General features: G+C 46.9%; 1 protein-coding gene across 2 annotated transcripts in view; it reads left to right on the top strand.

The window, feature by feature from the left end:
• SCAPER (S-phase cyclin A associated protein in the ER) overlaps positions 1–22,351 on the top strand; it is a 3,246,499-nt gene that overhangs the window by 666,614 nt on the left and 2,557,534 nt on the right. For both annotated transcript variants that reach the window (XM_078685236.1, XM_078685237.1), the window contains exon 9: positions 13,006–13,268. In XM_078685236.1, the coding sequence (XP_078541362.1) occupies positions 13,006–13,268 (263 nt within the window). The remainder of the gene's footprint in view (positions 1–13,005; positions 13,269–22,351) is intronic.

Raw genomic sequence — 22,351 nt, 5'->3', positions numbered from 1 at the left:
TCGGATAGTGTGCCCTTTACTTCCCCCGTGTTGTTGAGTTCCACCTCCGCTCCGTCCTGAAAAGTTTCGTAGTGATCTGTCAATGCAGGGGTCCCCGTGCATTTTCCTTAGACTTCTTTAGACAAGGCTACAGCAAAACTGCCTGAACGGAATGACACCATATTCGGCAGGAAGCAAGAACTTTGTCTACAGATTGTGCATTTGGTGCAAATCGTTCAGTAGTTTTTGAGAAGTTTAGGGTAAAAAATAGTTGTATATTTAGGCAGTTGGGTTCACAAGAGTCTTCAGAGACTCACATACGCGCCGTTTTAAAAATAGATTGTTCTGATTGGCCTAGCAAGCTTTATTTCTATTGTGTCGTCTCTCTCTCTCTCGCTGGAGTCTGACTGCCGTGAGTGCTCAGATTAGCTGCCAACAACATGAGAAAAATGTTGCTGGTGCCATTACAGGACTCGGGTACTAAGTATTCATGAAGGGGAAGGGGGCTGTGTGCCCCCGAGCTTCCAGAAACTACAGTGAGCCTACCCTTGGGGCTTAAGACAATGTTTATGTGAAGAGGGGACTCGCTTCATACTGCCCCAATCCTTCAGAGGCCCTGGGGAGCTGTTGTGTATAGGGAGGGTACCGGCTTAGCCCGCCCCAGAACATAACGGTTTCCTTGCCCACAGCGGCCCAGGCAGGGTAACCTGTGTTTGCTCTCGCTCGGTGGAAACAATTTCAAAACTTCCACCAAGCGGGAGCAAACACCAAGTCCACTCCCAGAATGCAGTAGCTTCATAATGCTCCTGCTTGCTGGGAGCAGGCTTTTGATCGGTTTCCCTGCCCATAGTAATGCGGGCAGGGAACAGATCAAAATATTGCTCCTGCTGACAGGGAGCAGCATTAGTTGCTGCTTCACGTGGGCGGGAGCAATTCTGGCTCCTGCTGTGTGCGGGGTGCCCGCTGGGGCAGTGGGGCCCACGTGGTCCCCCAATGAAACTATGGTGGGTGCCTGGGCCCCCACCTTTTATTTTGTAGGTCCCCGGGGAAGGGGGGGTGCATGCCCCCCTCCCCCTATGAATGATACTATTCTCCAGGGGACGGGGTCCCTAGGGCCGAAGCCCCCTGATGATAATGCAGAGATGGGTCCCTGCATGACCCCTCCCCATAAAAAGCACATCTGATAGAGACTTCTAGCTGCAGATTCCTTACCTTTTTATTTCCCAGGCGGCAGGCTGGATCCGGAAACTTTTGCTGTGCAATACTACTTGCGCTCTAAGTCGGGTGGCTCCGTGTGACGCCGTTGGCGTCGGAAGCGTTTGTTATGATGTCGCGCTGGCTACATAGGCACCACCTAGGCGCGCGGACATCAGTTCTTTTTTTTCTGTGCCAGTTAAGTCCCCATCCGGGAAGAGCTACCCCTCTGCCGCTTTTTGGCAGACTTTTTCTCGATATTTTTTAAAGTGACAACTTCTTGTGCGAGGGATGTCTGGTAGGAAGACAGGTTTTAAACCGTGCTGGACTTGTTCCTGCATGATGTCGGTTACCAATCCCCACCACATATGTCTGTGGTGTCTTGAACGCGACCACGATTCAAAGTTGTGTTCAGACTGCCGGGCGAAGGCTCTGAAGACCTTGAGGGAGCGGGCGATGAAGTTGCTCGCGGTCTGGCATTCGACACCGTCTAGCAAGACTCCGAGAAGGTCACAATCCCGGTCGAGGGAGAGGAGGTCGCTAGATCGCTCACGGAGCCCTAAGTCCTCTTCCTCCCATTCGAGGTCATCTGGACACTCGGGGAAGAGGCACAAGAAGAAGAAGTCCAAGCGGACTTCAGCTTCACCTCAACTAGCATCCGTTGTCGAAAGAGGGAAGGAACACCGACGCTCTAGGCACGGTTCTGCGGAGCCAGAGTCGATTTTGCTCCTCCCTTTCCAGGAGCCAGAGCTCCTGCCGCTCAAATTAAAGATTTTTACGAGACCATGCGCCGCATATTTGAGTGAAAAACCCCCAATGGTGAGCCCTCGGGCCCGTGGGGTAGGTTGTGGCCCCATCGGGTTTGACACCGTTGGCTTGGCCACGGCGCTGGTGGGCCCTCAGGGATCTGATCCTGGATCCGGTTCAACACCTGTCGTTCCAAGGCGACCTTCCCCAGTGTTGAACCAGAAGTTGGTGCCTACGACGTCGCTGGAGCCACTCAGTGGTGCAAGCCCCATCCTCATCCCTTACGACACAGAGCCGGACCGGCATCGAGCGACTCAGATGTTGACAGAACCCAGGGGTTCTTTGTTGTCGCCTGAGCACTTTATGGAGGTGATAGGCTAAGGAAGGAATGGGAGGAGTCTGGAGACCCATTACACCAGGATATCTCTTGAGGAGACCATGGACTGGTATGGGGAACTTAGGCAAGCTAGTGGTCTGGATACTTTTCCAGACACTGGCATGCTCCCGCCTCCTACGGAGGAGGGGGTGTCCTATGCCATGGTAGTTACGAGGGTTGCTGAGGTCCTTGGACTAGAGCTGCCCTCCGTGCGGGCAGGACTAATCTCCTGACCGAAGTGCTTCAACCTGGGGCTTCCACCTCTGAACCCCTTTTACTCTTTAATCAGGTACTTACGGACGTCCTTCTAGGAACAAGGTCCAAGCCTAGCACAGGGGCTCCTGTGAACAGGACGATAGCAAGCCGCCATCGACCAGCACGGGGCGACCCAAGTTCCTCAGCCAACACCCCATCCCAGAAAGTTTGGTGGTGCAGGCCTCTACTTCCCAGGGCGCATTCCCTTCCGCCCCTCCGGGTAGGGAATCCAAGAGACTGGACTCATTTGGGAAGATGATGTTTTCTTCCTCCAGTCTGGCATTGCGGGCGGTGAATACTGCATGCTTATTGGTCTGTTTCTCCCTTTCTCTTTGGGAGACGGTTGCACAAGTGCTGCCACAAGTCTCGGAGGAGGCCCTTGCTGTGCTATCCCAAGCTGTGAAGGACGGGAGAGATGCAGCAAAATTCGCCATACAGTGTGTTTGGATACGACCGATTCGCTGGGCAAATCTATTTCAACGACAGTGGCCTTGAGACGCCACGCCTGGCTTTGCGCAACTGGCTTCTCGGGGGATGTCCAGGCCAATTTGATGGACATGAGTTTTGATGGGATCCGCCTTTTTGGGGAAAAGGCAGACTCAGCCCTGGTCAGGTTCAAGGACTCTTGAGCTACGGCCAGGTCCTTAGGCCTCTCCTCGTGGCCAGTCATCCTTTCGCCCCTTTCTTGGCAGCGGAAGGGGCTTCCAGCCATGTCAGCCCTATACTAGCCACCATCCCGCTCAGAATGCCCGAGCCATATGTGTACGTGAATGCGGTACATTCCGTCCTCGGAATGGTAGCCAGTAGTCGTCTACCACACTGCCCCCGGCAGCTGCAGCCTCCAAGCCCTCCTAGGCTGATTCTGCAGGACCATACTGCTGCAGCGGATGGGAGAATTTGTCACCAACTCCCCTGCTGGAGATCTAGAACATCAGGCAAGTGGGTCTTGCAGTTCTTCCAGGAGGGCTAGTCTCTTCCTTTCCTTTCTTTTCCTCATACAATTCTGCAGAGTCAGGAATGGCTGGCGGAGGATCATTTAAAGCTGCTCTAAGAGGAAGTTACAGCTCTTTTGGCCAAAGGAGCTATAGAAAGGGTTCCAGCTTCAAAAGTAGGCAGTGTCCGTTATTCCTGGTACTTTCTGATTCCGAAGAAGAACATGGGGCTTGGTGCCGTCAATCTCGTCCTCAAAAAGGAGAAATTCAAGATGCTCACATTGGCTCAGGTCTTGTCTGCCCTAGACTAACAAGACTGGATGGTGGCGTTGGACCTACAGGATGCGTATTTTCATATTCATATCCTCCCGGGCCACAGGCGTTACCTGCGGTTCAAGGTAGGCCACACGCACTTTCAGTTTACTGTGCTACCCTTCGGCTTTACCAGTGCCCCTCCGGTGTTCACCAATGTGATGATGGTGTTTGCAGCTCATCTGCGCAGGTTAGGGGTTTCAGTCTTCCTCTACCTCGACGACTGGCTGTTGAAGACGTCCTCACTCCAGGCAGTCATCTCCCACCTTGAGACTACAGCGGACCTCCTGCATTTGCTGGGGCTCCCTATAAACTTGCCAAAGTCACACTTTACTCCTTCTCAGACGCTCCCTTTCATCGGAGCGGTTTTGGACTCAGTTTCGGCTTATCCTCCCGAGCAGCCAGTCCAGGATATTCAGGTTGTGGTTCTGATATTTCAGCCTCTATCCTGGATTTCGGTGAGGTTGACTCTTAGGCTATTGGGCCTCATGGCCTATGGCATCCTGTTGGTAAGACACACAAGATGGCGTATGCGGGCTCTGCATTGGGACTTGAAGTTCCAATGGGCAAAGCATCAGGGAAATTTCACCGACGTGTTCAGATCTCGGAAGGAACTGCGAAGGATCTGCAGTGGTGGGGTCGTGGCTTAGCCGACTGCAAGATGGCAGCACCTCAAAAGGGCTCTGCCGACTAAGCCAATAATCTGTCATCATCCTGCGGACTGGGGGCTCTCCAGACCCCCCTGACCAAGTAGCAAGGCCCCTGCGCCCTGGGGATTGTGTCGACTGCAGCATATCCCGAGTAACTGTGCTGTAGTGGAGCGAACTCTCTCTTTTTGGTGCAACGCCATATGCACAACATGGCGGGGCCTATGGGCTGCAGATCAAGAGTGTAACGGGCTGACCTACGGGCAAAAGCCGGCACTTGCATCGCTGTGAAGCGGCTCAGCTGCGGAAGGCGGAGCTGAGGCTGCAGGAGGAGCATGGCGGTCGCGTGGTGTAGGACTGCGCTGGACTACCGTGGCTGACTGAGAGGCCAAAGTAAGTGGAGCGGCTAGGATCGACGGAGGCTGAGGCTGGAGTGGGGGTGTGAGTGCTGTACCACTCAGGCCTGTTGTACGCCTTTCCTCCCATACCACTCCTGCCCAGGGTTCCAAGAGATCAGGAGCAACTGGGCCCAAGTCAACCTTGTGGCGTTGGACTGGGCAAGGAGAGTCCTGTATCCAGACCTTCTGAGCATGAGTGTCGATCCTCTGATCAGGCTGCCCCTTCTGGAGGATCTTCTGTCGCAGCAGCAGGAGAGGGTTCACCACCCAAACCTGTCAACTCTGCTCCTCCAATCGTGGAGATTGAGTGGCGGTAGTTGATGACCCTCTTTCTGCTCCTCTTTCTACTGTCCTTTTGTTCATTCCTACCCTTGCCCAGCTGGGCTCTGCTTTGGGAACTCTCAAGGGTTACTTTTCTGCTCTGTCTGCTTTTTTGCGGCTGCCAGACCAGCCTTCCCTCTTTAAAAATCTCCTATTGTAAAGAGATTTTTGAAAGGGTTGGTTCATTTATTTCCACCCACACCCTTTGTTATTCTTCAATGGGACCTTAATTTGGTCCTCACTTATCTTGTGAGCTCCTTTCGAGCCTTTGCACTATTGTCCCCTCTGTCTGTTGACCATCAAAACAGCCTTCTTAGTGGCGATTACATTGGCCCGGAGGGTGAGCGAATTGCAGGCGTTATCCAGTTCGCCTCCTTATCCTATGTCCTTTCCTCAACCTCGGCTTTGAGTTTTAAAGAGGATGAAGTAGTTCTGGCCATTAAGGCTATGTCCAGTAATAAGGCCCCAGGTCCAGACGGTGTTCCTGCGGACTTATATAAAATGCATCCCGTTTTCTGGGAACAAGTTCTGACTAAAATCTTTAATACTGCAGCAAAGGGGAACCATCCACCTTCCTGGGCCACATCTATCATAGTCCCCATTTTTAAAAAGGGCTACAGAGGAGATGCCCGATGTTACAGACCAATCTCTTTAATTGATTCGGCTGTAAAGGTCTTGGGGAGGGTGGTTTTAGGTAAACTGATGGGAAGGTTAGATGAGAAGAATGTAATATCAAATTTTCAAATACGGTTTTAGAAGCGGCAGGGGGACTCAAGACCAGTGTCTTAATTTATCACTGTTAATTGGTAAATACACCTCAGCCAAAGGGGGAATACTCCAGCTGGCGTTTATGGATTTATCGTCATCTTTTGACTTGGTAAACAGGTCAAAGCTCTGGATGGTCCTTCTAGAGATGGGGATGGAAAAGAGTCTCGTTCACTTTGTAGCTGACCTGCATCAGAACCTCTCTGCATGGATCGATCAAGATGGGAATTGCACTAGGCACTTTAGTTCTGGTCGTGGAGTCCAAAAAGGTTGTATTTTAGCCCCATCACTGTTTACTCTTTATATTAATAATTTAGGTAAGTTTTTAGACGTAGCCAGCTTAGATGTCCCTAAAACCGGTCAGGAGCGTTGCCCTGTGCTTCTGTACGCCGACAACGCTGTCTTGTTATCGCGTACAGCAGTCGGCCTACAGAAGCTGCTTGAGGGATTTGGAAATTTTATGAAATCATTAGATTTAAAGGTAAATATAGCCAAATCACATGTGATGAGTATAGGCCGCCAGAGTAAACGAAATTGTAGGGTTTTTTATTGTGAATGCTCCGAAGTTACCAGGGTAACTTCTTTTATGTTCTTGGGGGTTCTTTTTGATGAGACAGGCTCATGGGCTGCTCAATACAACATTAAGGTTAATAGTATGGCTAGGGCAATTGCGGCCGTAAATGGGTTTTCAAAACGGTTGGGGAACAAACCCCCAGTCAACACCCACTTACGCTGTCCAGCAGGAATTGGGGATGGGCTATATAACAGACACACTTAGGCTGGCTCCAGTTAGTTTTTGGCTCAAATTATGGCTTAATCCTGAATTAGATCTTAACCATAGACTGTTCAGGGATTGTCTCATTTTAGATCATGTACATAAGAATAGGTGGCTTGTTTATGTAAAGGAAACACTGGCAACAGTTGGTCGACAGGACCTCTTTGAAGACCCCGAGAAAATTACAAGAACGGATCTCAGTTGGGTGAAAAAACAGCTTTTAAATCTATGGGCGGTACAACGAGAAGAATTGGAGTTGACAAAAGTAACGGTAAAAGCACATTACCTTTTAAAAACATCGTCTACGCTGGAACCCTACCTGAAAATTGTCACTAGGCCTTTTCACCGTGTACTTTTAACACGTTTCCGTTTTAATCTAATTCACCTTTCTCTTGGAAGTTCTATGGGGTGGTGCAGACTGAAAGAGTTAGGGCCATGTGCCTGTGATAACTTTTCAGTTCAGGATACAATGCACCTAATAATGTTTTGTGATTTGTATAGTGAGATCAGAAAGAGGTTTCTATTCCCATTATTAAAAAGAAAGGGTTTTATTCAAGTAAAGTCAGCCTTATTGTATCTACAGCTACTAAATGATCCCAATGAGATTTTCTATATAGCCAGTTTCCTTATGGCAGCTGTTAGGCTGAGGAATAGCCGTGAGGATAGCCCATAATTAACGAGGATTTAGATCATTTGCTTTTATCTTTTTAAACTTTTTTTATGGTGGATGCTTTTTTAAGATGTTCATATTAATTTTCTTGGATGCACTGTCACTTTTGTCCTGGAATGCACTTTACTTGACTAGTACTGTATTGCGCCTTTTGCACATAGACTGTTAACGCCGGATTACATTACACTGTTGACACTGCATTTTGTATTTTTGCACTTATATGTTTGTATCCTTGTGTCTGTACTTTTATGGTTTTAACCTAACCGAATAAAGTGGTTTGATGATGATGTCCTTTCCTGACAAGGTGGTGCTTCGCACCAGGGCATCATTTTTACCAAAGGTTGTGACCCCATTCCATCTGGGTCAGTCCATTACTTTGCCCACCTTCTTTGCTCCTCCACATCCCTCTAAGGAAGAGGAGCGTCTCCACTGACTGGACCCAAAAAGAGCATTGTCGTTCTACCTTGAACGCACATGAGAGTTCCGGGTTTATGACCAACTCTTTGTGGGGTATGTGGGAGCAAAGAAGGGAAAGGCAGTGCACAAAAGAACCATCTCTCGCTGGGTTGTTCTCTGTCTTCAAATCTGTTATACCTTGGCGAATAAGCAGCCCCCTGAGGGATTAAGGGCCCACTCCCCCTGGGGAAAAGCTGCGACTACTGCCTTGGCTCGGGGTGTCCCAGTCCAAGACATCTGTCAGGCAGCGACGTGGGCATCATTGCTCACGTTTGCAAAACATTATTGCCTTAATGATCAAGTGCGCAGAGATGGGCACTTTGCCCGCTCAGTCCTCCAACACTTTTTAGTCTAGCCCATGAGTCCGCAACCCACCGCCGGGATGGTATGGCTTGGGTATCTGATTCAAAGGTAAGGAATCTGCAGCTAGAAGTCTCTATCAGATGAACAAGTTACTTACCTTCGGTAAAGCATTATCTGGTAGAGACTCTATCTAGCTTCTGATTCCTTACAGCCCCACCCATGCCTCCCCGCTTTGGGGACTGATGTTGTAGGTCTAGGGTTACTCTCCTTTCAGGGCTCTAGTTTTGCACATGTTTACGTCAGTTACTTTGTGGGTCGACGCTTCTGGTGTGGAAAAACATCTGCGCGCCTACTTAGGCACCGCACCGTCATAACCAACGCTACCGACGTCAGGTGGAGCCAAATGGAGCCACCTGACATCACGCGCAAGGGGTATTGCTCAGCGTAGGTTTCGGGATCCAGCCTCCGCCTGTGAAATTCTAAGGTAAGGAATCTGCAGCTAGAAAGTCTCTAGCAGATAATGCGTTACCGAAGGTAAGTAACTTGTTCTTCTAGCCCCGATGGTTGAGGCTCCAGGGGCTCAAATCAGCCCCTGGAGGGTGGCCATGCGTACCCCCTCCACTTTAATAAAAAAAAACAATGGCCCCGGGTGAAGGGGTCCCCAAGGCCTAATGAGACTTGAGGGAGGGGCCACAGTCAGTGTGCAAATTTCACATCTCTGGTTTTCGAATGGGAATAAAACATCGGTTCTTAAATCTCTTACTGACCCAATTCTCCGGAAACCATGCTTCAGGAATTCATAAAAGGTAATTTGCTTGTTTTTTCAAAGCGAGAATTGGGTAAAAAGAAATTGGGAGTTGTGAATCCTGTTTTTACTTTGTAGAGTCATGACAAAAGCTGAAAGTAACTTTTCTTTGAAGTGTGCTAGGGAAACCGGTTAATATTTGTATACAGTTGTCGACACTTTCTTTTCAAAATATCGATTGGCTTTGTGAGCCTGAAGGACAAGGGCCCTAGGAAATTATAGAAAATGTTCACAAGACACTATGTAAAAGTCCAGATCATTAAGGCTTATTTAAAATTTAAGAATCATTACAGAAAGCAAAAAGATTAGTTACTCAGGCAATTAAATATTTCATAATAAACCAGATAATAGCATACGGTCGACCTCCAAAAATCTATTATAGAGTGAAATGACAATCCTTAATAGGGACTTCTGAGCAAAAATAGGGAAAAAGAGCTATAAAATAACGAAGTACAAAGTTAACAAGAGGATTGGTATGAGGTTTGTCTCTCGAAAAGGAGAAAAGCTCTGGCACACATCCCAATTAAGGCACTTTTTACAGTATCTTAGGAGCAGAAATTGTGCCCTCGACATAACATGAGGTGGTAACATGGCCTGAACTAATGAAGTTACATGACACATAGCAATCAGCCGTCCTAAAATTATGTTACATAAAACCAGCTCATGTAAAGCAACTATGTCCCCTTTACCCAACATACAAGGGAAAATGACATTACGTGATTGAACAAGGAACTATTCGAATTAATAGAAGTACAGTTGACCAATAGACAGCATCAGCTTTGTCCCTTTGTGACATTACATGAATATCTCCGGGAAGGTTACTTTGAAGCACATTATTTGATACAGTGAACATAAACAACACCACAGAACAGAGCACATTTTAGCCTATTTTATGAAAAAGAATGAGAGAGAAATCGTGCTTTCAGATAAACTGTTAAAAGCGAAACCTTTATAGCTGTCAGTGAAACAAGACAAGAGGCCCAGTAAATTAAATTTGCAGCCTACTTATGCAAACTTAAACAGATGGAAATTAACAGTAATCTTTATTATTCAATCTGTTCTTCTATAGTAGTAGACTGAGATTTTAACCACCTAGATGGACACTCTTTCCTTAAATGAGGACTTTCTTTGGCTTGCCTGATCAAGTCTGTCACTATGAATGTGTGCTCTGACATGACTGCATTATGTGACCATCATCTTGTTATCTGTTTGCATCTGGAGTCTTTTGCCCCACAACAACCCCAGCAGGCTTACTGTCCCTTTCAACATCTATCATAATAGGCTTGTAGTATGAGAGGTGAATTTGAGTAATGATTTATCTGCTTTGCCCACCTTGTTGTTTTAGCACACTGGTAGGAGTATGTACAACGCTGCACCAGCAAGCCGAATGAGCATTGTACAATTTTCTATGGTATTTGTTAAGTGGGAGAGGGACAGTTGGCTCTACTCTTTTGTGGCTAAGTTGTACTTCCACCATTATTTTGCTATTATGCTGCGAATGCCGTTCAGATTATAAGTGAACTCCAGATACTGTCATCAGCAACGCAGTAACTTCTGAGTAACCCCAGCATCACCCATATCGTATAATGTTTGCCCTTAAGTTCTATTGGTAAGTAATTCATATAAATGCATCTATTGCCTTTTTAAAGATTCGTTTTTTAAAGTTGATTTTTTTCTTAGGTACATGCCATGCATCCATTGAATAGTCTCCAGCAATTGTCTAATATTGTTGCCAGTCTTCACCGGGGTTCCTGGCGCCCAGCTTCAGGTTCTGCTCAGCACAGCCACTGCTCCACAGATGCCTGGCATGCATCAATTGCCACAGCAAAAAAGTGCCAGGTGCATCACTCAGGCAAGATGCACCTGCCATGAGAGCTGGTGCTGTAGCTCATGGCCTGGGTACGCATTCCCCCCCACGGCCCCCCACCTCACCCCCCCCCCCCCCCCTCTCCATAGATTTGGAGTTCCATACACAAAGCTCTATATAGCAGGCAATCTGTTAATCGTGATGATGATCCTTTGAATTTGTCTGAATCGAAATGTGAGCTGCGCACAGGTATCTTAAATAGGATGTGTTTTTATTTCCATTCAGAACGCTTTAATGCCAGACCAAAATGTTTCTCGCTTTTTGCGCTGCGTCATTCGCTGTTATTGTCACATGCATCAAACGATTTTGGAGTCGCAAACGGTGCGAATCGGAAAAATCGGCCGTTTGCGATTCCAAAATCACTTCTTGGTATGCATGAAACAATTTTTCTGAACCCGCAATTTTTTGCATTTCCTAAAAATGCGATTGCATTTAAGGAGTCGCATTTGTGCGATTCCTTAAATGCAATGAATTTGTTCAAAATTGCAAATTCTGAAATAAGAGGTGCAAATTAACACGAGGTTGACCCTCGTGTTAATTTGCGAAAACTTTCAAAAATGTCCAAATAAGCATTTTTGAAAGTGTCATGTTACACACACACATGTCCTTTGGACATGTGTGTGTGAAACTTGCACTTAAAAAAACATTTCAAGTGTGCAGGGGGGTGTCCTTTGGATCCCCCTCAGCACCCTTGAAATGCATCCAAAAAATGGAATTCGCAAAATAAAAAATAGCAAAAAGGCATTGATTCCTATGGGCCTCTAGGCCCAGGCCCATAGGAATCAATGTAATGCCATTCCTTAATTGCGATTCGCAATTAAGGAATCGCAAATACCAAAAAAAGAGAAATCCTAAAAACTTTTAAGATTTCTTGATGCATAGGATTTTGCAATTCCTAAATTGCGATTCCTTAATTTTCGCAATTTAGGAATTGCAAAACCCTACAATTATGCATGTGGCCATTAGACACCATATTTAAAATGGCAAGGTTTGAATATGTATTGTAATATTGTGGGTGGTGTCATCAATTTATAATTCACTTTAAACGTATTCTCTCTATAAGTATTTGCTTAACCCTTTGATCTGTTTCAAGAACTGTGTAACCCAATTCTATATCGCAACGTGCGCCTATTGTTTTTTGTTATGTTTAACGACGCGCCACTTGGAGTGGGGTTATCATGTCTCTTACATAGAACTAATGTTACCAAGGGCAGAAGTAAGTCTGCAACTATAGTGGGACGGGGAAGGGTACATCTGCAGAAAAACACGTATGTGAACGTAGATGTCCGTGGGAGAAAAAAAAAAATCACACGGAAACTATTAGCAAGGGCAAAAGCAAATTATACATCACATTCCTGCACCTGAAAATGTATATTTGTGCGTGTGGGAAATAAACATGAGACTTTTGAAATAAATCTAGAATTATTCCAGGCTTTTTCCTGTACACATATCGGTAAACGTAAGCCTTCCACTGGTAATGTCTGACTCTCCAGGTCATAATTTATCGAATCTGTCCTAAGCTCTTTAAGGTCGTTAAAGTCTCTTTGGTTTAAATAATTTCCTCTGAATGGATAAGAGCCATTCAGCTGCCATTCTGTTGATTACTAAAGCATTGCAAGTAAAAATTATCTACTACTTTAAACCAGATCTTTATCAGTAACTAAGGATTCAACCTTATATTATGCAGCTAAATTCCTCGAATGATTTCCTTAGGAAATTCAGCCATGTAAAGTAGAGGCGCCAGGATTGATTCAGATGTCGAAAAGCACTTCCTTGGTGATTCTCGGTGGTTCCCTAACAAGATTCTTAGCAACAATTTTAAAGGTTTACAGCGAGCCCCATTCAATTTCTTTTAAAATCTAAGCATATATGCTGAAGAATGGTACCTGCTCTTTTTAGGAGGTTAGGCTAGCCTCAGAAGTATTGAAGTTCAACTCAAATACACTGCAGTGGTCAAAATGACTTCCGTTGGGACTTCCCACCTTTGGGCTGTTTGCCTGTATCGGGTCTTGCACTCCCTTTCCAGTTATTACAAGCTTACATTTTTGGGGCCACCTCTCAACTGTGTAATATTTTCTCATAAAAAAATGCGATTCCATACGCACCACGAGATCGGAGGTATGCTTATTGGATACAGTTATATATTTTGCTGCTTGCTAGACTGTTACCTGCTAATAATTTTTTTCTTTCTTTTATACCTTAGAAAATAAAGATGCCGAGGGGTGGGAAACAGTCCACCGTGGAAGACCTGTACGTTCTCGTTCTACTACTTCTGTAGCTCAAACCTCCCCACCCACAGAACAGCCTAGGTCGAAAGATGATAGTGATAAAGAAAATGCATTCATTGAGCCAACAGAACATAAGCAAAAGGTGGAATTGCTGATCGAACCTCCCTGTGGAAATGGTGATTTCTTGCCTAAGGTTTCATTGTACCCTTTGGACCTTCACTTCACTGATGCGACTGAGGTAATGTTTCAAATGGAAGTACTGCATGCATGTTGGGTTCCACCAAATTCTAAACATAACTTTTATGTACAATAATTATTCATATAACTGCCTTTTCACAATAAAAGTGACACAAACATTGTTAGTGGATAAGTAGTTTATCACATTATTTCTTATTATTTAAATGTACATGTAGTTATTGGGATGTACGTTTTCCAAGTGAAATGAACATATCATTGACGTCCTGAGCCTATGATGCTGTCAATCAGACTACTGAGCCGCCATTGACATATAATATAAAAAAGTAGTGCTTATCAAGAACACTTGTAACCAAAGCTTCAACACTTAGAGAATATGAGATGTGTTGACAAACATCTAGCGTTGATGAAGTCTGTGAAAATCCTGTTCTAATAAGAGCTTTATCCTCTCAGCACCTTCTTTCCATTTTGTTTGGTCACTATAAAATATAGTCCACTTATAATTAGAGTAACATTCCTATTGGAGGTATAGATAATGATTTAAGGAAAACAATGATTTTTCTTACAAAAACCCTCACCCACCAAAGTGACCCAAGGCGGCATGCTTCATCATCGGGTTCTTCCCGCCCGCTGCGGGACGTGGCATGCTACGACCGACGGAGATGGGGGAGTACTTTGTTGGGTGTTGACTGAGGGGATGGGAGTGGGAGGGTCAAAACAAGTGTGTATTATTAAAAAATACCTGGCTACGTGGAGTCTAAATCTTTTAAAATCCTGTAGCTGGTACTGTTAAAAGGGGGAAATGGGGCGTGGTCTCGCTGCAGATGAGGTGAGACGCACGCGTTGAGGGCTCCGACCGGCCGCCACCTTCTTTAGCCATTAAAGCTGTGTGGGGGCCACAGTGACGAACCTACCTCACCTACCTGGTCATTGGAGCAGACGGGGCATCTCCTGGCGAGAGGGCATCTCTCTGGGCAGCTCCTTTGAGGTGCGGACACCAGCCTTCACTTGCAGCGGCGATCAAGCTCCAGTGGCCACCATTTTGTCCACACCAGGCCCAGAACTCTTTTCGCCGCCGGGGGCTGTCAGGGCCCCTGCTCATCGCCATGGCCAGTTGGACGTCGCCTTCAGGCCCTAATCTGCGGAGCGGACGGCTGGGACACCCGGGGTGCTGCCACTCGGCGGACGGCCTCTGTGCCCCCGCGGTCGGAATCCGCCATCTTGGGCCTTCCAGTCGCTGCTCACGGATGTGGAGCGGCCAGCAATCTTCGCAACTACTGCACCTCGCCTGCGACACTGGGTCCCCTCGAGGCTGGAGGGGGACCTGGGCGGCCTGTGGGGTTCCTTGTCGGCAGTCTGAGATGCTTTCCGCCTGGGAGGACTGACTGTTCATCAGTAGTGCTGTGGACTGGGCCTGGGGGAGTGTAGGAGGCCCCGCTGGACCCTGGTGTGGCCTGTTGGTGGATTGGAGGGCCCTGCATTCCCCTCAACCCCTGTCTGTCACACTTGAACGGTCCCTGCACCCTCGTGAACTGGACGGACTCGCTGAGGCCCGGGCCCCTGTGCTCTGCACACCCAGTGGTGAGTGCCCTGCACACCCAGTGGGGGTGCCCTGTCCTTTTAGGTGGGGTGTGGCGGTGATGACCGCTCCCGCGTGTGAAGGGGCATGCTGACTACTGCTCCTGCTTGCTGGCATTATTGTCAGTGACCTTTGTTACCTGCCTCTCCTCCCGCTGGACATCATCCTCTGGGCGTTGATGCTCCTATGCCCATGACCCTGCTGGAGAACACAACCGTTTGTTGGCACCCGTGGCCTGACCCTCTGGCGGCGTTGCGGGGCGGGATCGGCGCTGGATCCATATCCCTGCACTTCCTGTCATGGGGGTCTCCTGTGCCTCACAGAATCACCTGCCCGATTCTCCCGCTTCCATTGGCTCTGTGGCCCTTTGGTGCAGTGGCCCGAGGGGGAGCGCTGCCTTGCGGGGACGGCCTTTGATAGCTGCGGTGCCTGGCGAAGAGGCCTATATAGGCTACCACCTGTGCTCCTCCATCCTCGCTCACCTCCTCACCTCCCCTCTGGACTATGGATATCTTCCTTTGCAAGCCTGCACCACGATGCCTTTGCCTCATACGAGCAACCTGCAAAGCTCCTTGACGCTATCTGCTCACCCCTTTGGTTGCCTGCCTTGTGCCTGGCGTCGCGGGACCCAGCAAAGCCATGACTCGCACCAAATCAGTAAAAGACACGGCTGTTCCTCCAAAGGATAATCCTGTTGCTGCGCTTTGGAACAAGCCTGCCTCCTCTGGTCCTGGCGACATGTCATCATCGGCACGGGGGACCTCTGAACCCGTCACTCAATCCTTCTTGGCCGGCTAGGCCCCTTGATGCTCCCCCGCATCATGGCTCCCTACCTCTCCCCAACGACCCAGGTGTGGGTCAATGGGCAACTTACAAGTCCCATTTCGATACACAGAGGCACGTGGCAGGGATGTCCCCTATCTCCCCTCCTGTTTGCCCTCGTAGTGGAACCCCTCACCATTATGATTCGTCAAGCACCCGACATCCACGGCATTCCCCTTGGAGGCCAGCAACATAAAGTAACCATGTTCGCCGATGACCTTCTCCTCACGTTGACTGGCCCGCATACACCCTGCCCGCCCTATTTAATCTCTTGCGTGTATTCGAACAGGAATCAGGCCTTAAAATAAATCATGATAAGTCCTGGGCCCTGAATCTCACTATTCCGGTAGAGGAACTCCCAGTGCTACAGACGCTTGTCCCCTATAAATTGGCCCCTCATCCCATTAGATACCTTAGGCTTATTTTAATCCCTACCCTTGCCACTTGGTCACAAACTAATCTGAAAGGACTGTAAACGTAATGTGCTGGAGTATCTGAGGCCCTGAAAGCATCTCTCACTTTTGTGGCTGGGTCGCCTGCATGCAATTAAAATGTCCATACTGCCAAAAATTCTGTATTTATTCCAATCGCTACCCACTCCTATTCCACAACATCAGATGCAAAGCCTGCAACTAGAGATCACCAGGTTCATTTGGGGGGGGTCGTCGACCGCGTTTTTGTAATACAATTCTAATGTTGCCCCGGGACAGAGGTGGTCTGGCATGCCCTAACTTGGTAGAATATTATCGGACCTCGTATCTCCGCTTCATCTCAGAATGGACGGCACGGGAAAGGGAAATGATGTGGTTTCACATGGACAGGGCGGTGACTGGACGCTATATATGGGATCTCCCATGGTAGCCCCGGACCTCACGATCCAGCAGCGTGCATATAGATCTCCCCACCAAAACTGTCCTTGACATCTGGGACAAGGTAGCTGTACTCAAAAGCCTCACCTCCTTCCTGTCTCACCACACTCCCATTACTGGCAACTCACACTTTCCACCTGCACTACACTATCCCGCATTCTCTGAATGGCTAGATGGCGGGTGTTGAACAATCCGGGATCTCTTCGCAGGAGACGCTTTCAAATCTTTTGAACACTGCATACAGGAGTTCCATGTCTCGGAGGGGGCTCGATTACAATACCTGCAACTTCGGCACTAGGCACACACCGCGTCTGTCACAAGCGGCCACACGTGCTTTTACTCCTTTAGAGCGGCTGGTTCGCTCTTTTGATAACTCCAAGGGGCTCATACCGCGCACGTACCACATTCTTCAGCACCCCCGCGAATTGTAAAACACCCCTACCAAACCAGATGGCAGTCTGACCTGCCTCAGACATTACACCTGCGCATTGGGACCGCCTCTGGCGCGACATCCCGAAAGTCTATTGATGCATTTCCTAGTGTGAAACCGCGTACAGGTTATGACCCAATGGGACTATTCCCATCACAGACTACATAAAATGTTCCCTGCATCTTCTCCTCTTTTCTGGCGATGTTCGAACTCCCCCGGAGACTTCCTTCATGTTTGGTGCGCCTGCCCGCTTCTGGCCACATACTGGAAAGAGATCCTTAGCCACATTAAATCAGTTCTTAGTTTTCCCCCTGCCTAAAACTCCAGCCACTGTCCTACTCAAGCCGGACAATTTGTGTGCATTGACACATAGTGATTGGTATATCTGCCTGCATATGCTGGGGGCGGCTAAACAACCCATAGCCCTATATTGGAAAAAAGTAGAGTCCCATGTCACCATTTGGTTCACCCGCCTATGGCATACCATGGCGATGGAGCTGCTCAGGGCACGCCTACAGTTCCGAGACGCCCGTTTCACCAAACTCCGGGCCTTACGCCTTTTTGAAGATGCTGTATACCCTCCCGACTACGACACATCCCTCTGGCATCAACATTAATACCCTGCGCGTTGTTATCTAATTACCCATTCGTTTGGAACCACCACTACATTGTCCTCCGCCCCCAACTCTCTGGGCTTCCTAGTCACGGTCTTTGTAGAACTTATATACCATACTCTACCCTCCCTTTCACTTCTCAACTTCTTATTTGCTCCTCCTTCCTGACTACTCTTTCTCGCCACTTTCCTCTTCCAAGAACATAGGAGGGCTTTCCCCCGTACTTCTTCTCTTTTCCATTCTTCTGTTCATCTTTCCACATTTGAGTTCACTTGACGTCACCATTTGAAGAAGCTCTACATTTACGCCCACCACATATGATTGCCATGCTACGCAGCCGGCCCTGTATGAGTTGTAGGCGACTTGCTGTGTAAGCTAATGTACATGCATAGTTTCATGTTGTTCCACCTTTGCATTCTGACTCCTGGTTCCATCACGCGACCAGACCGTCAAAGGGTTGTAGGCGACTTGCTGTGTACATGATGAGTGTTCTTCTCAATAATAAAAACAGATTTCAACCAAAAAAGGGGAAATGGAGACCTACACTATGATGGGTGATTATCTCCTGGTCTACATGTTTCAAGCCTAATCCCTAAGGCTTTTCATGAGTACCAGAGCAAAGGACCCCATGTACCTCTCCTAACCAGTGTTCCCTTTAAGGTGCGCGCACGCACCTCGGTGCCCCCGAGCTCGCAGTGCTGTGTGTGTGTGTGTGGCGAGCACACACATCCCCCAAAAGCACTAGCGCTGCCTCTTTTAAAAGGCTAGTGGCACGAAAATTGGGCATTTCCAGGTTGCAGATGAAGAGGCAGCAACTGGGATCAAGGATGGAGCACTTGCTAAATTTCTTTTGTTTTCTGGATTGCGGCTCATTGTGTGCTTTTGTTTAAGCATTCGTGTTAATTGCAGCGCCCGTCACGCAGCCGCACTCTAGAAAACAAAAGAAATGCAGTACCAAACACAGCGTGTGCTTTCAGAATCACCTGAAAGCACACACTGTGTTTGTAGACTTGCTGCATTTCTTCTCTTAATAGAGCTGTGCTGCGGTGTGATTGTGTGCCTTTTTGAAAGTTTTCATGTTAATTGCAGCTCATGACACGGGTGCTGAGATTAACATGAAAACTTTAACAAAGGCACACAATCACACCGCAGCACAGCTCTATTAAGAGAAGAAATGCAGCAAGCCTATAAACATGGCATATGCTTTCAGGTGAAATACGCATAAAAGTGGAAACACAAACCATTTGTCTCTGTGCCATGCAGCTTTGGTCATCCGCACTTCTCCTCCCTTTTTCCACCACAGCAGTTCAAGCATGAATGGCCAAATATCCTAGTTTGCAAATGTTTTCTATATAATTCTGGTTCTGCAATATGTGCTGCATAATGCATCATCTGCTGCATAATTTGATGATTTTTACTAATAAACTGTAGCTCAAACGGATCAAAAGTTGCTAAAAAATGTGACGTGTGTGGACGGCCCTTTGCAAAGGTTGACTGATCACCTTTCTCACTGCTGGATTTGTATGTTACACTGGTGCCAATAAGGCAAAATCTTTCCAGAGACTGTTAGCATGTGTAAAAATGTAAAAATAAAGTATCAGAAAATATACCACATTACGCTGCAGCCTTTTTTTTTTTTTGCTGCATAATTACTCAACACCGCAGCATAATTTTGTCCTCCATTGCTGCATAATTTCAGTGGCCTCCAAGAAGGCAGCACAAGTTAAAAGTGCTTGTGCATGAAGCACAGAGACTTTGAAGTTTGTGAACTTAGTTTGTTGTGCTTGCAAATCCTGCATTGCCGACCCCTGGTGAGTTACAGCTACTACTGCTGAAACAAGTCCAATGGAAGGACCAATGCGTGAGGTGGCCTGGCCTCAAGGGCAGGGTCAGCTTTAGCACTGGTGAAGCCCTGTGCGACAATGTTTGTTGGTTCCCCCACAATAACTCCCTACGCCACTGATTCCCTCACTACCACCCTTTAACAGTGGCCCTTAAGACTCCATAACCACACTCTAGCTCAGATGAATTTAACTTGATTTACAGCACCACTTATAGGGTGTAGGGTCTCAGAGCACTTTACATCACACTCATTACACAGAGACAATTAATCATGTGTGTAAATCTCTGTAACGGAAATGTTACATAAGACAAAGGACTGCAAGGTGTAAGAGTCGCATGACATCCATACTAGTAGGCAGTATAGTTTAATAGTGATTGGTCTGGAGAAACACAAACTCTGAATTTAGAACGTAATAACATGATTGGGAGTGCTCTTTAATAACCAGAATTGATTTCTATTCAAATGAACTCTTTTTGCAACATTAGGATAATCAGACTAGGGGGAATAAACCTGCAGCTCTTCGATTTCAGTTAATAGCTCACTGTTCTATGTTAGGATTTTGACTAATAAACTGCAAGTTACAAAAGGATCTAATTGACAAAAGCAGTAACCTACTGACCCATTTACATTATGTGCACTTTGTGATCTGGGTGGCTTATGTTCTTTGCAGAAGGCAAATTAGCCTTCTGTGCTACCTTTCCATGAGTTAAAACTTCCACTTGACAAAACGGCATCTCTCTCTAGGACGAACATTAATCACCAGAGTGATCATGACATTTTTATTGTTGCCTTAAATTGCTGGAGGCCAGGAAGGAGGCAGCAAATGTTTTTAGAAACATAATATACTTGCAAGCATGACATCCCAGCCATTGAGCTCGTGATCAGAGGGACGTTATTCCACGCACCCAGCTGTATGTTTGATTGACACTCAGCCCGCTCCTGCACCGAGGCGTACTTTTTCCCGAAACCAACCACCTTCGTTACGAGGCGTATCCCGCCTTCATTCTAAGGACACCCGTAAAAGCCATGCTTGGCTTTTTACCATTGTACCGCTCATTGCAGCATCTCCTGCTCCTTAGGGAGACCCCCGTTTGCTGCCACTCTTCTCATGCTCAAACTGAGCCTCTACGCCCTTTGCTACAGGCAGCGTATTACTTCAGGACTGTATTTTTTCCTGTCCTGATGATAATCCTAGTATTTAGTCATGGATCGACACGTCGTCGACTTGTTTAAACAGTGTGCACTTTAAACCAATGTGTTAAAACAAGTGCAATTACTGTTTACTTAAAGAGCTTGCTCGCATTATTTGCATTGGCCATAAGCTACTCCCTGTTTTGCCTGAAATGTGGTTGACCAACTGTAATTGTTTTGTGTTTTTGTAGGATACAGGACTGTGTCCCACTCTATCACTGTGTGTTTGATCCTTACTAATTGTTTTGATTCATTAAATCAGGTGTCCGGCTGGACATCGCTAATATAATATAGTACTGATTCTAGTCTACATTTATTGTCCATGAATTGTCTGTTTGAAGGACCATTTGTTTTCCGTAACTAGTGGATACCCAGGGGCCTTCCTACCTTGCAGGTTCCCTTGCTCAAGGGTCTTTGACAATCACTGTTGCGCTAGGGTGTGCTGCTTCATAGACCTGCCCGCAGGACTGGAGGTAAACTTCAGTATGGATTGTGGTTGACAGGCCTTTAAGGTTAACCCACATTTGCCACTGCTAGGGTCCACATGCTGGTGCCAAGACACCAGGGCTTCTAAGGTCTAGCGGGATCTTCTAAGGTCAAGCAAGGGAATGTGCTCCTTCGCACTGGTCATGAAGGCTGAACTTGGTTTCCTAGTTCTAAATTTTGCAGCTCTGACCATAGTACCACATCCACTTCTCCACTGAACACCATACTGCCCCACTGAGAGAAACTTGCACTACCTTCACCTACAACCCAATTGTGCTATAAACACCTTGATGCGACTCAATTCAAATTACGCATTAGACAAGAGTAACATGCTGCCTAAAAAAAAATATATATATATCCTGGAAAAAGCAAACACTCATAGGGAATGCAAGTTTAAGTAAAGCATGTGAAATGTAAGCAGGAACAACATGGTTACCTTAACTCTTTTACACTCGTTATTCAGTAATCAGTGAGTGCTTTTACCAGCGGCAGAGCAGAAGTGGACACTGTCCTACTCTTCTCTGAGCAAGAAGGAAGAGATGTTGCTGGGAGTCTGCTCATACACAGAACTGTGCACAGAGACCCAGGACCTTAGTGAATTGTGGTGGACCAAAAAACTCACCTCAGTACCTAGAACCCTTAACCGACTAGCATCAGTGCCACATTAGCTCTTTGTCCTATAGCAAAGAAACCAATGATTAGACAACCCAGAACATGCGACTTAGGTTACTCTCAGGAATGGTGGTAATCAATAACACTCTTTCGTTTGTTATTCTCATACTAGTCCACAACATGGGTAAAAAGAGATACAATAAAGTTTAAAATGTTTATTATAAGGACGTGCTCTAAGCTGCAGTATTTTGCTAACATAAGCAGGCATATAATTAAAAATAATACGATCAGCATTGTTACAATTCCATGAAACCCAAAGGAGAAATCATATTATAATGATAGTGGAAACAGGTCCTATAGTGCCTTGTATGCCACCCTCCCTAGCTAGGAACTATGTTTTATAAGATATAGAAGGTCTCTTAGGTTTGAATGGGGGACCCCATACCTCCAAGATCAGCAGAGGTGAATCACATCGGGATCTGCAAAAGCTCTCTCTCTCTGGAAACAGATTTTCTCCAATTGCCTAAAATCATGCATGCAGTGCAATATTAAAGGCGCCTGAATTTGTTAGCTGCAGCTGCGTGCATGTTGTGTCTAAGCGTGAGCTGATCAGCCCGAATAACAGCTAATATTGTTATGATAACCTTCGAGGCTTCAGAACTCACTGTGCAGACTTAGGT

The sequence above is a fragment of the Lissotriton helveticus genome, chromosome 3_2 (genome assembly GCF_964261635.1).
Source record: "Lissotriton helveticus chromosome 3_2, aLisHel1.1, whole genome shotgun sequence".
NCBI lineage: Eukaryota > Metazoa > Chordata > Amphibia > Caudata > Salamandridae > Lissotriton > Lissotriton helveticus.
The sequence above is the reverse complement of the archived record's forward strand: the minus strand, read 5'-3'. Positions and strand labels throughout refer to the sequence as shown.